The sequence below is a fragment of the Ursus arctos genome, unplaced genomic scaffold (assembly GCF_023065955.2).
Source record: "Ursus arctos isolate Adak ecotype North America unplaced genomic scaffold, UrsArc2.0 scaffold_7, whole genome shotgun sequence".
Taxonomy (NCBI): domain Eukaryota; kingdom Metazoa; phylum Chordata; class Mammalia; order Carnivora; family Ursidae; genus Ursus; species Ursus arctos.
Window position 1 is genome coordinate 30084817 of NW_026623089.1, and position 12748 is coordinate 30097564.

The 12748-nt window shown below is 35.4% G+C and overlaps 1 protein-coding gene and 1 non-coding gene across 10 annotated transcripts in view; both read right to left on the reverse strand.

Moving 5' to 3' along the window:
• The window catches only part of LCOR (ligand dependent nuclear receptor corepressor), a 138832-nt gene that overhangs the window by 43325 nt on the left and 82759 nt on the right, over nucleotides 1-12748 (reverse strand). For 7 of the 9 annotated variants that reach the window (XM_026493773.4, XM_057308857.1, XM_057308858.1 and 4 more), the window contains 2 exons: nucleotides 5267-5399; nucleotides 51-338 (listed from right to left, as the gene is read on the reverse strand). The exons of 1 other annotated variant lie outside the window; for it this stretch is intronic. In XM_026493773.4, coding sequence (XP_026349558.2) covers nucleotides 51-288 — 238 coding nt within the window. In that variant the 5' untranslated portion in view covers nucleotides 289-338; nucleotides 5267-5399. The remainder of the gene's footprint in view (nucleotides 1-50; nucleotides 339-5266; nucleotides 5400-12748) is intronic. One more of the 9 variants, XM_026493772.4, reaches the window with a different exon arrangement.
• LOC113252566 (U6 spliceosomal RNA) lies at nucleotides 7200-7306 on the reverse strand. Its single transcript, XR_003314920.1, has one exon. It is a non-coding gene; the product is annotated as a U6 spliceosomal RNA (small nuclear RNA).

The following is a 12748-nucleotide window of genomic DNA, read 5'->3' on the forward strand; positions in this document are numbered from 1 at the left end:
CAATTAAAGTATTCTGATTGGACAGAGGAGACCTTGACATCAAACCATACCTTGTTCGCTAGGTTCTGACTGAGACTTTCTGACAGTAAGGTCCAGAGGTGAGTCTTGGTCAGCCATGAGAAGTTTGCTGAGCACAGGGTTCTGAGTAGTTGCAGCCGTGGGAGAGGTGGTGACTGGAGATGCTTTCGGCAGGCTTTGGTTCTTTGTGCTATTGGGCTGGCTGGGGTCCTGAGTAGAGCTATTTTTTGAGGTATATTCAGCAGCAAATTGTTGGATCATTCGCTGCATGATCTCACGGGCCACTAGGGGAATATTGGGGTCGGAGACCCAGGGACTGTCTGTAAACAAAGATTTATTTACTTTTAAATTGGGACAATGTACTTAAAAAAAAAAGAGAGAGAGAGAGAGAGACAGCTTTCAAGCAAACATAAAATTTCATCTTATCTTTTTTCTTATAATGCAATATCCTAAAAGTAGTATTCCTTCTCAGAATTTTATTTTTAATCTCTAAGCTTGAGTTCCAGATTTAAAAAAAAAAATTTTTTTTTCAAAAAATCATTATTCTAAACACCAGCCCCTCAATATTATGAAATTAAATGAAGGGATAACAAATAGTATATCTTATGGGCAAGAATCACTTACCTGATACAGAAATCTCAAACCTTTCTTTTATGAAATAATTACCTCCCTATTTACCACCTACAGATCATATTTGGCTTCTCCTAGACCTTTTCTTAGCTATATCTTCCTGAATTGTTGGATTACTTAGTTCATGAGTGCTTAATTTACGTTCTGTTAAAGATGGAAGGCATATCAAAATTATAAAAGGAGATACTTAAAACATCCATGATAGAATGGGGCAATAGCCTCCCATTTTCAGGCTCATCAGAATCACTTCAAGGGCTTATAAAAACAGATTGCTGGGTCCTATCCCCAGAGTCACTCATTCAGCAGTTCTAGTGTGAGCTCAAGGACTGGCATTTCTAGTAAGTTTTTAGCTGCAGCTGGTTGAGGGATCACAATTTTAGAACCCGGAGTTTAAATGCCAAATCTCAAAAGTTTAAGCCCATATACTTGCCATGAGTTCTTTAAATACACTCTACCAATCATTAAACATAACAGCTACGGAAATAAAGAAATAAACACCTAAGTTATGAATTTCTAATCAATGTTAATTTTAAAACATATGAATTCACTAACTCATAGAACTTTCAGTCCTGGAAGGGACCCTAAAGGTCAAATGGTGGAATATAAAAGGGAAAATGTTTGGTATAAATAGGTCATCACATCTCTACCGTTACCACACTCTCAGGGAGACTAAGCTTCTCAAGAGCAGAGATTATGTTTGTTTACCTCTGTGTATTCAGCACCTAATCTTGCCTGGCATAAAGTATGCATTCATATTAATTGAGGAATAAATGGATCAGTTAAATCAATCCTCATCAAATAGTTTTGTTTTTCTTTAGACAAATGAGGTTAATGTTTTTAAAGAATAAATGGCCTCTTCAAATCTGTATAGATGGTTAGTGGTAGACCCCTGATTAAAACTCTCCACATGATCTTAATGTTCCACCTATGACCTTTACTTCCCCAACACACTTCAGAGGTTTTTAGAAGACAGTTCTCAGAAAACCTGAGTTTCCTTGGTCTTTTAAAGATTTAACTATAGAAGGTAAATTACTTTACCCATAATACAGTTGGAGCTGGAAGGTTATTAGGTTGATTTATAAATTTAGAGAAAAACTGACTTATAACTATTAAAATCTAAAATCTCCCCAGTAAACAAACACACACACATCATCATCATCACCAAAACCCCATGGGACTCATAAGAACAATTTTTTTCCCTGAAAGATAACATTTAATACCAGAAGATAGTCTAAAGTCAGAATATTAAATTCTCTGAAGTTTAATGAGGTTTGCTTTATCAACAGTAACATTTCTGTTCTACTAACAAGTATTTCTAACCCCATGCTTCTTCTCTATAGAGTACGCTAAATGATTTAAGAATTAAGGTGTTCAATTAGGTAAGGTTCAGAAATTACTGCAACCACTGATGAGCTCCTTAAATGTTCTAATAAACATTTTGGCCACACACTGGTTTTTTTAAAATCTCTCTACCCACTGAATACTCTTACTAATATTCATTTAACTTTCCACTTAAGATCCATCTTCCAAATGAAAGACTGCATATAATTTCAAGTTTTAATATATTAGTGTATCTTCTTATCCCCAGTAACACATAAAGAAGAAAGCTTCCAAATAGGAAGCAAAATGAATTTATGAGATGTGTTTAATTAGAGTCATACATATAATTAAAGAGATTTGTGAAGAGTCAGAGATTTTAGGATAAAGACCAAAAATTGCTACCTCTGAGCTTTAAATGACTGCAGTCTGTTTTGCCTTTTTGAATGAAGAACATAATCATAAAACATGATTCATATTCACAAATTGATGACATCTCTGCCATTTGAATTTCTATATCTTTTGAAAAGATTTCCTGAACACATTTCATTCTTTCGCTTATTTAAAACAAAACACAACTTCTATAAACCTAGATATGCCTTGAGGAACACGCACAACTAATAAATAAAAACAACAAATCAAATCAAAATTAAAACTACAGGAAAACAAGTAAATGCTCACCAGCCACCTGTGTGTTTTAAAAATGCAAATCTGGGGAGCCTGGGTGGTTCAGTCAGTTGAGCATCCAACTCTTGGTTTCGGCTCAGGTTGCGATCTCAAGGTCATGAGACTAAGCCCCGCATTGGGTCCACGCTCAGCGTGGAGTCTGCTTGGGATTCTCTCCATCTCCCTCTGCACCCCCCGCCCCGTGCACTCTCTCAAAATCTTAATAAATTTAAAAATTAAAATTAAAAAAAATTTTTTAAAATCAAACTTTCAGGAAAGTGTCAAATTTTCTAACACAAGTGACGAAGCAAGCTGAAAAAAATATGATAATGACAGCTGTAGAAGGTATACTGTTTGTAAGCTGGAATTTATTATAGAGTCCATACCACAAAAGCCTACTTTTATTGCATCTACGTTCCTACTTAGCTTATGGTACCTTTTCATACTCAATTATTTAACACATAAAATTTTCAGGGTGCCTGGGTGGCTTAGTCAGTTAAGCGTCCGACTCTTGATTTCAGCTCAAGTCATGACCTCACTGTTCTTAAGCTAGGCATGAAGCCTGCTTAAGATTCTCTCTCCCTCTGCCCCTCTTCTCCCCTCCAAAAACAAAAAACATTCATTTGCAATACTTAGTAACAACTCAATCCATTAATTTCTGAACTATTTATTAAAAAAAAAATCCCCTTCAGACTAAATTGCTTGTCATATCTCTTCATGTTATACATTTTTGGTATAACCTGAAGAGGACTAATGGTCACCTTGGAGACATTTTCATGAAGATTAATACAATATCTAAAAATAACATTAATGCATAAAACGAGGAGGAAGGAACTTCCAATAAAAAAAGCAATAGTTTTTCTGAGCATTATATGCCCGTATACAAATACACAATCTTAACCTTACATACAATTTCAGAGGACTCTCATCTCTTGAAGTCTACCCTAAGACTGACTGGAAGGTAAAAATTCCCCCATGTGCCCAAAAGTTTAATGTTTAAATAAGAAAACTTGTAAGAACTTTAAGTTATTCCTACATGACAAAGGGATAGGACTAGTAGAGAAAGCGGCTAGAATTCTCTTGAGGAATATGCTTATGATTGATCTTATTAACTCCCTGTAAGCAAAGAGTAGATGAAAAGTGGTTTCTCCATATGTATATTAGGGAGAGGAGTTCCTCTTTTCAGATAATGAAGTTTGCTGCAGCATTAGACCCATGACTCACTACATATCCTAAAGTAGAGAATAGCAGAGGAGCTGTAAAGATGTTTTGTTAATAAACTGACAGAACCGATCTATCATTTATACTTTAAATGTGAATTACCTTAATAAAACAATCAAATGTTTGTAAAACTAAGTCAATTACTATTTTGAACATGATTTCAAAATTCAGGGTACTTTAAGGGGAAGATAAAGTGGGCATGGGAGCCTCAGTTGGGAGCTTTAGGTCTGAGGGTGCTAGAGGGTATGAAAAGAGAAGTGAAGATGTACTAAAAGATTTAATTTTGCATAGGGATCTGATGGGAGAAAAAAAAAGTGCATTGAAAACAATAATCTTCTTCACTCCTTAATTTTATATGACACCTAACTTCATACTCCATTCTGAAAATACTGAGCACATTAAGCAGAACATCAGCTGGTCTCCAACTGTAACCAACCAATCAGAATAGCACTTTAATTAGACTTTCAACCAGTATATAGGCAAAAATCACCCTTCTAACTTTGGAGGGAAGGAGGGAATTCCCACAAGAATGAGAGGTGTAAACTAGAACACATAAAGAAAGCAGAATCATTGAGTCTGCTGAAGATTAAATAAGGAATATTCAGGATTAGGAGGAGTTTGTAGGAAACTTTTTTAGAACCTCTCACAGTAACCTCCATCTTGGAACCAGAGGAAAGACATAACTAAGGAATACAAATCCATTTAGAAAGAATTTCTTGAAGGTAAAGACTTCACTAGAATGGATCATGGAGGGAAGCTTTCTGAAGGTCCTGGCTGATAGCAACTATGCTTTATGAACAGTGAAAAGAAATGTAAAACTTGTCTACAAAAGTTTCAAGGAGAAAGAAAAATTGAAAAATCTAAGAGGTGGAGCTATTAAATACCATCTCCAATATATGGGGTATGGGTTTTATTATATAATAATGAATTTCTTTCTCTAATTTTAATAATTCAATGAAATTTTAGTGAAGCAAGACTATATCAAGGAAAAATGCTTGCAAATCTAACTTTAAGATATAACTTCACATCTTTTTTCCAAATGAATTTCAGTGAGGAATTACTAAAATTTTATATACAGTTGGTTTTATGGTTATCTGTGATTAAAACTGTAACTATGAAGAATATTTGTCTGAGAAAATACTGTACTGCTGAAACCTTAGAATTTTCAGATGTTCATAATACTTTCAGGAACTATTTACCTAATAAAAAGTTATATGACACCATCACTTCAGAATGAAAAGGAGGGAGAAGGGTTGCCTTACCCTATTCCAAATTTAACTTGACCAAAGGAATATAAAGTGTATTATCAATAAAGAAAAATATTTTTAAAGTGACTTTTAAAAAATGACATTAAAATTAAGGAAATTAATATAAGACAAGCAGATGCTAAATGCCATTCTTCACTAGAACCAACCTTTTCTATAAAAGACTGCATTGAGGAACTCTTCTGCTTGTCTCTCGAATCGAATGATTTTTGCTTGCTCTTGTTTAAGCAGAGCTTCTTGCCCAGCTCCCGAAGCTGGTTCATCCAGACCGACTAAGTGTCCCTGTAAAAATATTTGGTGAAATATTTGCACAAAAATCTTTCCCCATTCAGTATCAAAAGCACATATGCAATATCAAAGACAAATGTTAGTAACAGATAAGACAAATCAGTTTAATACAATTAAAGTATTTTAAAACTTCGAATCAGAATAAAATTTATCTCCACAAAAGTACAAAAGCAAAGTGAATGTAAAAATATACTTTGGGTGGTTTTTATTTCTCTTATGAATTATGTTTAAAATTTACAGAGAAACTCTAATTAAACTAATACTAAAGGAAAATTTTTCTTGAGCATTCAAATATATCAGTTCTTATTATACTACATAGGAATACCTCACACACAATTCAACTCAAACAAAAAGACACCTTAAACCTTAAATATTATTTGAGGATCATGCTTGCTCTCCAAGTTCAAGAAGTTTTTTCCAGACACAAAACAAACATTTTTTGAAGGGCCATAAGAAGGGAAAACTCAAATAGAAAGTTATCTGAATTTATAATTCTGTGCCTAGAATACTATTCATAAACTATAGCTTTCAAATGTTTACAGTTGTGAAATTAATAGAATTTAAAACTAGAGTGCATCGTATGTTCTAAAGGTAAACATCACTACACATGCTTAAAAGGTTTACAATATAAAAATTTAAGTCCTGATCAGAAAGTTTCAAAATGCTAAACTAGACTCATCCCGAACACTCCCAGAATCTGTTCTCAGACTGCAGGAGCACTACACTATGTTGTTAATGCTTTGTACTTATTTCCACTTTTGTAGCTAATAAACAAGAAACTATGGTAATAGAAAATAAAAGTGTAAAGAAAAGGAAAGTACATGTTTTAAGTGTTCTTTAAGTTCCAGCACATATAATTTACTTCAGATCACTGCAATGTATCACCATGTGCATTTACTTATGTCATGGAAAACTTAAAAGTACTCTAAACAAGAAAATGGGGACATACCTTGACACAATGAAAAAGAAGTAATAAACAAGACACTGAAAGAATGTTATAATCCATGAACAATTTTTCTTAAAGATTTCAAATACACCAATGATATTTGCAACCAGCTTGATTTCCCTATCATTCAAACGGTCTTGACAGCACAACCCAAATCATATTTTGCAAAGACACATTTAGCAATTATATATTACAAATAAATAGTTTAATATGAAGAACTCTCTTGCATAATCAAACTAAAATAATCATCCCATATAATTTCTATATTAGACCTATTAAGTCTTCCACATAAAGAAAATATTGTGTTATAAATCATTATGAAAACCTTTATTATAGTTCTATTTGCCAACATTCTCTTCTGTGGCCTAAAGAAATTTTTAAGTAACTTTTTAAAATCAATCACAAAATAATGTAATTTTGATACAGATTTAACATCTAAAAGGTATTAGGAATAGGTATTAATTAAAGAGTCCAATAAAATCCTCCACTGTATTATACTTTAATGCCATTTCATTGTTTGGTGATTTTTTAAATGAGACATTACATGGCATGAACTGTACTTAACTCCTTAGTCCTACATTTAGTCAGTTTGGTCAGACTTTGAGCAGAATATCTATATTTATTTTTCATGTTTAGAAACATTTATATCTTAGAGAAGATGTTAGTTGAAGGATGCACTGTACACAGTGTAGTTACAGTGAGTGATTCTACATACACTTTTACAAAAATGTGTATTTTCCCCCCAAGTTTTTATTTAAATTCCTGCCAGTTAATATACAGTGTAATATTAGTTTCAGGTGCAGAATTTAGTGATTCAACACTTACATACAACACCCGGTGCTCATCATAAAAATATGGAACACTTCACAAATTTGTGTATCATCCTTACGCAAGGGCCACGCTAATCTTTTCTGTATCATTCCAATTTTAGTATATGCGCTGCCAAAGCAAGCTCAGAATATCTGTATTTCAACCATGTTTAATGTTACATTCAGGCTACTGTCTTATCTAAATCAACTCACAGCAACTAACAGCACTCAGTAAAGGAGGTGCTACCTGTTTTTTTCTTGAATTAAACAATTTTAACCAATTTTATCAACCTGGACTCTGAAACATACAGATAACTTTCAGTTGGCTCACATTAATTACAGTCACACCTATTTGTTTTGTTTTTGAATAGTTTTACTGAGATATAATACACATAACCACACAATTCACTCATTTGAAGTGTAAAATTCAATGGTTTGTTTGGTAAGTTCACAGAGGTGTGGGACCATCACCATGATAAATTAAATTTTTGTACCCCAGAAGTAAACGCTGTACCCATTAATAGTCAGCTACTCCCCATTCTCCCATTTGCTCCAACCCTATGCAACTGCTTCTTACTTTTTGCTTCTACGGACTTGCTTATTCTGGATATTTCATATAAATGGAATTGTGCAATATTTGTGTGTGTGTGTGTGTGTGTGTGTGAGAGAGAGAGAGAGAGAGAGAGAGAGATACACGTTTTCCTCCTGGAATAATGGTTTCAAGGTTCACCATGCTGTAGCATGTACCAGTACTTCCTTCCTTTTTAGTGCCAAACAATATTCCATTGTATGGATACAGCATGTTTTATCCAATCATCAGCTGATGACCATTTGGGTTTCTATGATACAAATAATGCTATCTTTAATATTTGTGTGCAAGTTTTTGTGTGGATGTATATTTTCATTTCTCTTGGATATATATTTAGAAGTGGAATTTCTGGATCATGTTAATTATGTTTACCATTCTGAGGAAGTACTGAACCATCTTCCAAAGCAGGTGAACCATTTCATATTCTCAACAGCAATGAGGGTTCTGACTTCTCCACATACTCATGAACACTTGTTATCTTTTTTATTATATCCATTCTAGTCCACAAGAAGTGGTGTCTCATGGTTCAGATTTATATTTCCCTAATGACTACTGATGTTGAACATCTAATTGGTCATTTAAATGCCTTCTTTGGAGAAATGTCTATTCATATGCTTTGCCCAGTATTTAACTGGGCTATCTACTTTTTTAATGTTGAGTTGTAAGAATTCTTGATATATTCTGGATGTAAGTCCATTATCAGATGTAAGATTTGCAAATATCTTCGGCCATCAGTGAGCTTATCACTTCACTGATGCTACTACTATTAGCAGTACAAAAGTTTTAAATTATTTTTTAAAAAGATTATTTATTTGACACAGAGAGAGCACAAGCAGGGGGAGCAGCAGGCAGACGGAGAGGGAGAAACAGGCTCTGCAGGGAGCCTGATGAGGGCGAGGCTCGATCCCACCACCCCGGGATGATGACCTGAGCCAAAGGCAGATGCTAAACTGACTGAACCACCCGGGCGCCCCCAAAAGTTTTTGATTTTAATGAATTTCAATTTATCTATTTTTTGTGGTCATTTGTGCTTTTGGTATTATATCTAAAAAACTAGTGCCTAACCCAAGGTCATGAAGATTTATTCCTATAGTTTTAGAACTTACTTTTAGGTATATGATCCATTTCAAGTAAAGGTTTGTGTATGGTATAAAAAGGGGTTCAACTTCCTTTGTCAAGAATCACTAGCCAGAGGTGCCTGAGTGGCTCAGTCAGTTAAGCGTCTGCCTTCGGCTCAAGTCATGATCCCAGGGTCCTGGGATCGAGTCCTGCGTCGGGATCCCTGCTTGGCAGGCAGTATGCTTCTCCCCCTGCCTCCCCATCCCCTGGCTTGTGTGCTCTCTCTCTAATAAATAAATACAACATCTTTGGGGAAAAAAAAAAAAAAGAATCACTAACCCATAAATTTTACTTCTGGACATGCAATTCTATTTCACTGATCTACACTTCCAATCTGTAAGCCAGTAACACAGTATGTTGATCATGGTAGTTTTGTAGTAAGTTCTGAAACTGGGAAGTGTGAGTCCTCTCTCCTTTTATAAGATTGTTTTGGCTATTCATGCATCTCTTGAATTTTCATATGAATTTTAAGATCAGTTTCTTAATTTCTGCAAAGGCAGTAGAGGTCTTGATAGAGAATGCACTGAATCTGCAGGCCATTTGGGGAAGCAATGCCATCTTTATAACATTAAGTGTTCCAATTCATGAACATGAGATACCTCTCTGTTTATTTACATCTTCTTTATTTCAACAATTTTTAAAAATTTTACAGTGTATAAGCCTTAAACATCTTAAAATTATTCCTAAGTATTTTATTCTTTTGGATGTTATTGTAAATGGAACTGTTTTAATTTTCATGTTCAGAATGCTCATTGCTATTTGTCTAGAAATACCACTTTTTTTTTTTTTTTAAGATTTTATTTATTTATTTGACAGAGATAGAGACAGCCAGCGAGAGAGGGAACACAAGCAGGGGGAGTGGGAGAGGAAGAAGCAGGCTCATAGCAGAGGAGCCTGATGTGGGGCTTGATCCCACAACGCCGGGATCACGCCCTGAGCCGAAGGCAGACGCTTAACCGCTGTGCCACCCAGGCGCCCCCACCTTTTTTTTTTTTTTTTTAAATGCTGTATTCTACAACCTCGCTAATAGTTCTGTAGATTCTTTAGGATTTTCCATATACAACATTATGTCTTCTACAAATAGACACTTTTACTTCTTCTTTTGTAATCTGGGTAACTTTGGTTCTTTTTTTACTGCCTAACTGCCAAGGCTAGAGCCTCAGGTACAATACTGCATAGAAGTAATGAGAGTGGACAACCTTGTCTTATTCCTAATTTTAGGGGGAAAAACGTTCAGCCTCCCACCACAACTATGTACTTTTTTGTAAGTTAGGCTGAGGAATTTCTCCTCTATTCCTAGTTTGTTACATGTTTTTATCATGAAAAGGTGTTGAATTTGGTGAAACACTTTTTTGGGGGGCATCCGTTGTGATGATCATATGGTTCCTATTACTTATTCCATTAATGCATTGTATTACATTAATCGATTTTGTGATGTAAACCAACCTTGGATTCCTGAGATAAATCTCACTTGGTGAGGGTGTATAACAGTTTTATATATTACTTGATTTTGTTTGCTAATATTTTGTTGAGAATTTTACTGCTGTTGTTGGTATAAATAAGTGATACTGGCCCGAAGTGTTCTTTTCTTGTGACTTCTCTGTCTGGTTTTGGTATTCAAGTAATACTGGCCTCACAAAGTAAGTCCTCCTCTATATTTTAGATAAGTTTGCGAAGAATTGGTATTAAATCCTTTAAAAATATCTGACAGAAATCACTAGTGAAAATGTCTGGCCACAGGCTTTTCTTTGATGAAAATTTTAAAATTACAAAGTTAATCTCTTTACTTGTTCTAGGTTGTATTAGTTTCCTAGGGCTGTTGTAATATATTACCACAAACTGAGTGGCTTAGAACCACAGAAACTTATTCTCTCACAGCTCTGGATTCTAGAAATCTGCAATCAAGGTGTCAATAGAGCCATGCTCCCTCTGAGGGTCTACAAAAGAATCCTTCCCTGCTTTCTCCTAGTTTCTGGTAGTTTCCAACAATCTTTGGCATTTCTTGGCTTGTGACAGCGTAAGTCCAATTTCTTTTCTTTCTTTTTTTTTTTTAAGATTTTATTTATTTGACAGAGATAGCCAGCGAGAGAGGGAACACAAGCAGGGGGAGTGGGAGAGGAAGAAGCAGGCTCCCAGCGGAGGAGCCTGATGTGGGGCTCAATCCCAGAACGCCGGGATCACGGCCTGAGCCGAAGGCAGACGCTTAACGACTGAGCCACCCAGGCGCCCCGTAAGTCCAATTTCTACTTCCAGCTCACATGGACTTCTTCCCTGTGTGTGTCTCGGTCTCCAAATCTCTCTTCTTATAAAGAAATCAGTCACTGGATTTAGGATCCATTCTAATCCAGTATGACTTTGTCTTAACCTGATTAACCTGCAAAGACCCTATTTCCAAATAAGGTCATGTTCATAAGTACAAGGGATTAGAGCTTCAACATGTCTTTTTTGGGGGAGGTGGGTGGGGTGGGGTGGGATAGACATTTCAACCTACAACATAGCTTGGTTCAGATTTTCTATTTCTCCTTGTCAGTTTCAGTAGTTTGTGTCTTTCTAGGGATTTGCTTATTTCATCCTAATTATCTAGTCTGCTAATATATATATTATCCCTTAATTCTTTTTATTCATGTAAGGTCAGTAGTAATTTCTCCTATATCACTTGTGATTTAGTAATTTGAGCTTTTTCTCTTGATCAGCCCTAGATAAAACATTTATTAATTTTGTTGGGTCTTTTCAAAGGGCCAACCTTTGATTTTGCTGATTTCTCTATTTTTCTGTACTATTTCATTTATTTCTGCTCTACTCATTATTATTTCCTTCTTTCCACTTGCTTTGGATTTAGTATGCTCTTCTTTTTCTAGTCTTTTGAGGAAGACAGGGTATTGAACTGAAATCTTTTTAAATATAGGCACTTGCAGCTATAAATTCTGGTCTAGGTGCTGTTGGCTACCATCTCGTTAAGTTTTGGTGTGTTTTGGCTTTGTTTTAATTCATCTCAATATATTTTCTAATTTCCTTTGTGATTTCTTCTTTGAGCTACTGATTATTTAGAAGTGGTATTTAATTTCCACATGTTTGGGAATTCCTCATATTTTCTCTGTAACTGATTTCTAATATCGTTCCTCTGTAGTAGGAAAACATACTTCACATGATTGCAATCCTTTAATTTTTTTATGGCCTAGCAGAAAGTCTTTCCTGGAGAATGTTCCATGTACAGTTGAGAAGAATGAGTATTTTGTTCTTTTTTGGGTGGAGTGTTCTATATAAGTATCTTCTTGGTCTAGTTGATACGCAGTGTTGTTCAAGTCTTCCATCTTTGTTGATCTTCTGCCTAGATGCTCTATCCATTATTGAAAGTGGAATATCAACATATCCAACTATTGCTGCTGAACTCCTTCTCCCCTCACTTCTCTCACATTCTGCTTCATGCGTTTTGGGGCTATGTTGTTAGGTAAGGATATAATTATGTCTTCCTGATAGACTGACCCTTTTATCATTAAAAAATGTCCCTTTTTATCTCTAGGTTCATTGAGTCTATTTCACTAGCACCGTGCAGCCTCTGATACCACTTCTCAGGAGATGCTGTCTTGAGCATGCAGTCTCCCTGTCCACCAGGAATGACTGTGGGTTCAGTTAGACTCTCTGGCAGTTTCTTTCTCAGGTCTTTGCTTTAGAAGCTTCCTGCTGATCTGCCTGTAGTGGTATCACACATCCAGCTGTTAGCCTCTACTAATTTGTTTCATTGTGTTTCTGCCACACCATGGCGCATAAATTGCACCACTCTCTGTTCCAATAAAAGCGGGTCTCTCTGTATGGGTGGGGTTTCTTTGCCAGTCTTTGAGGCTTATTCCAATCCCAGGAGGGTTCTTTTAGCTATCTTTTT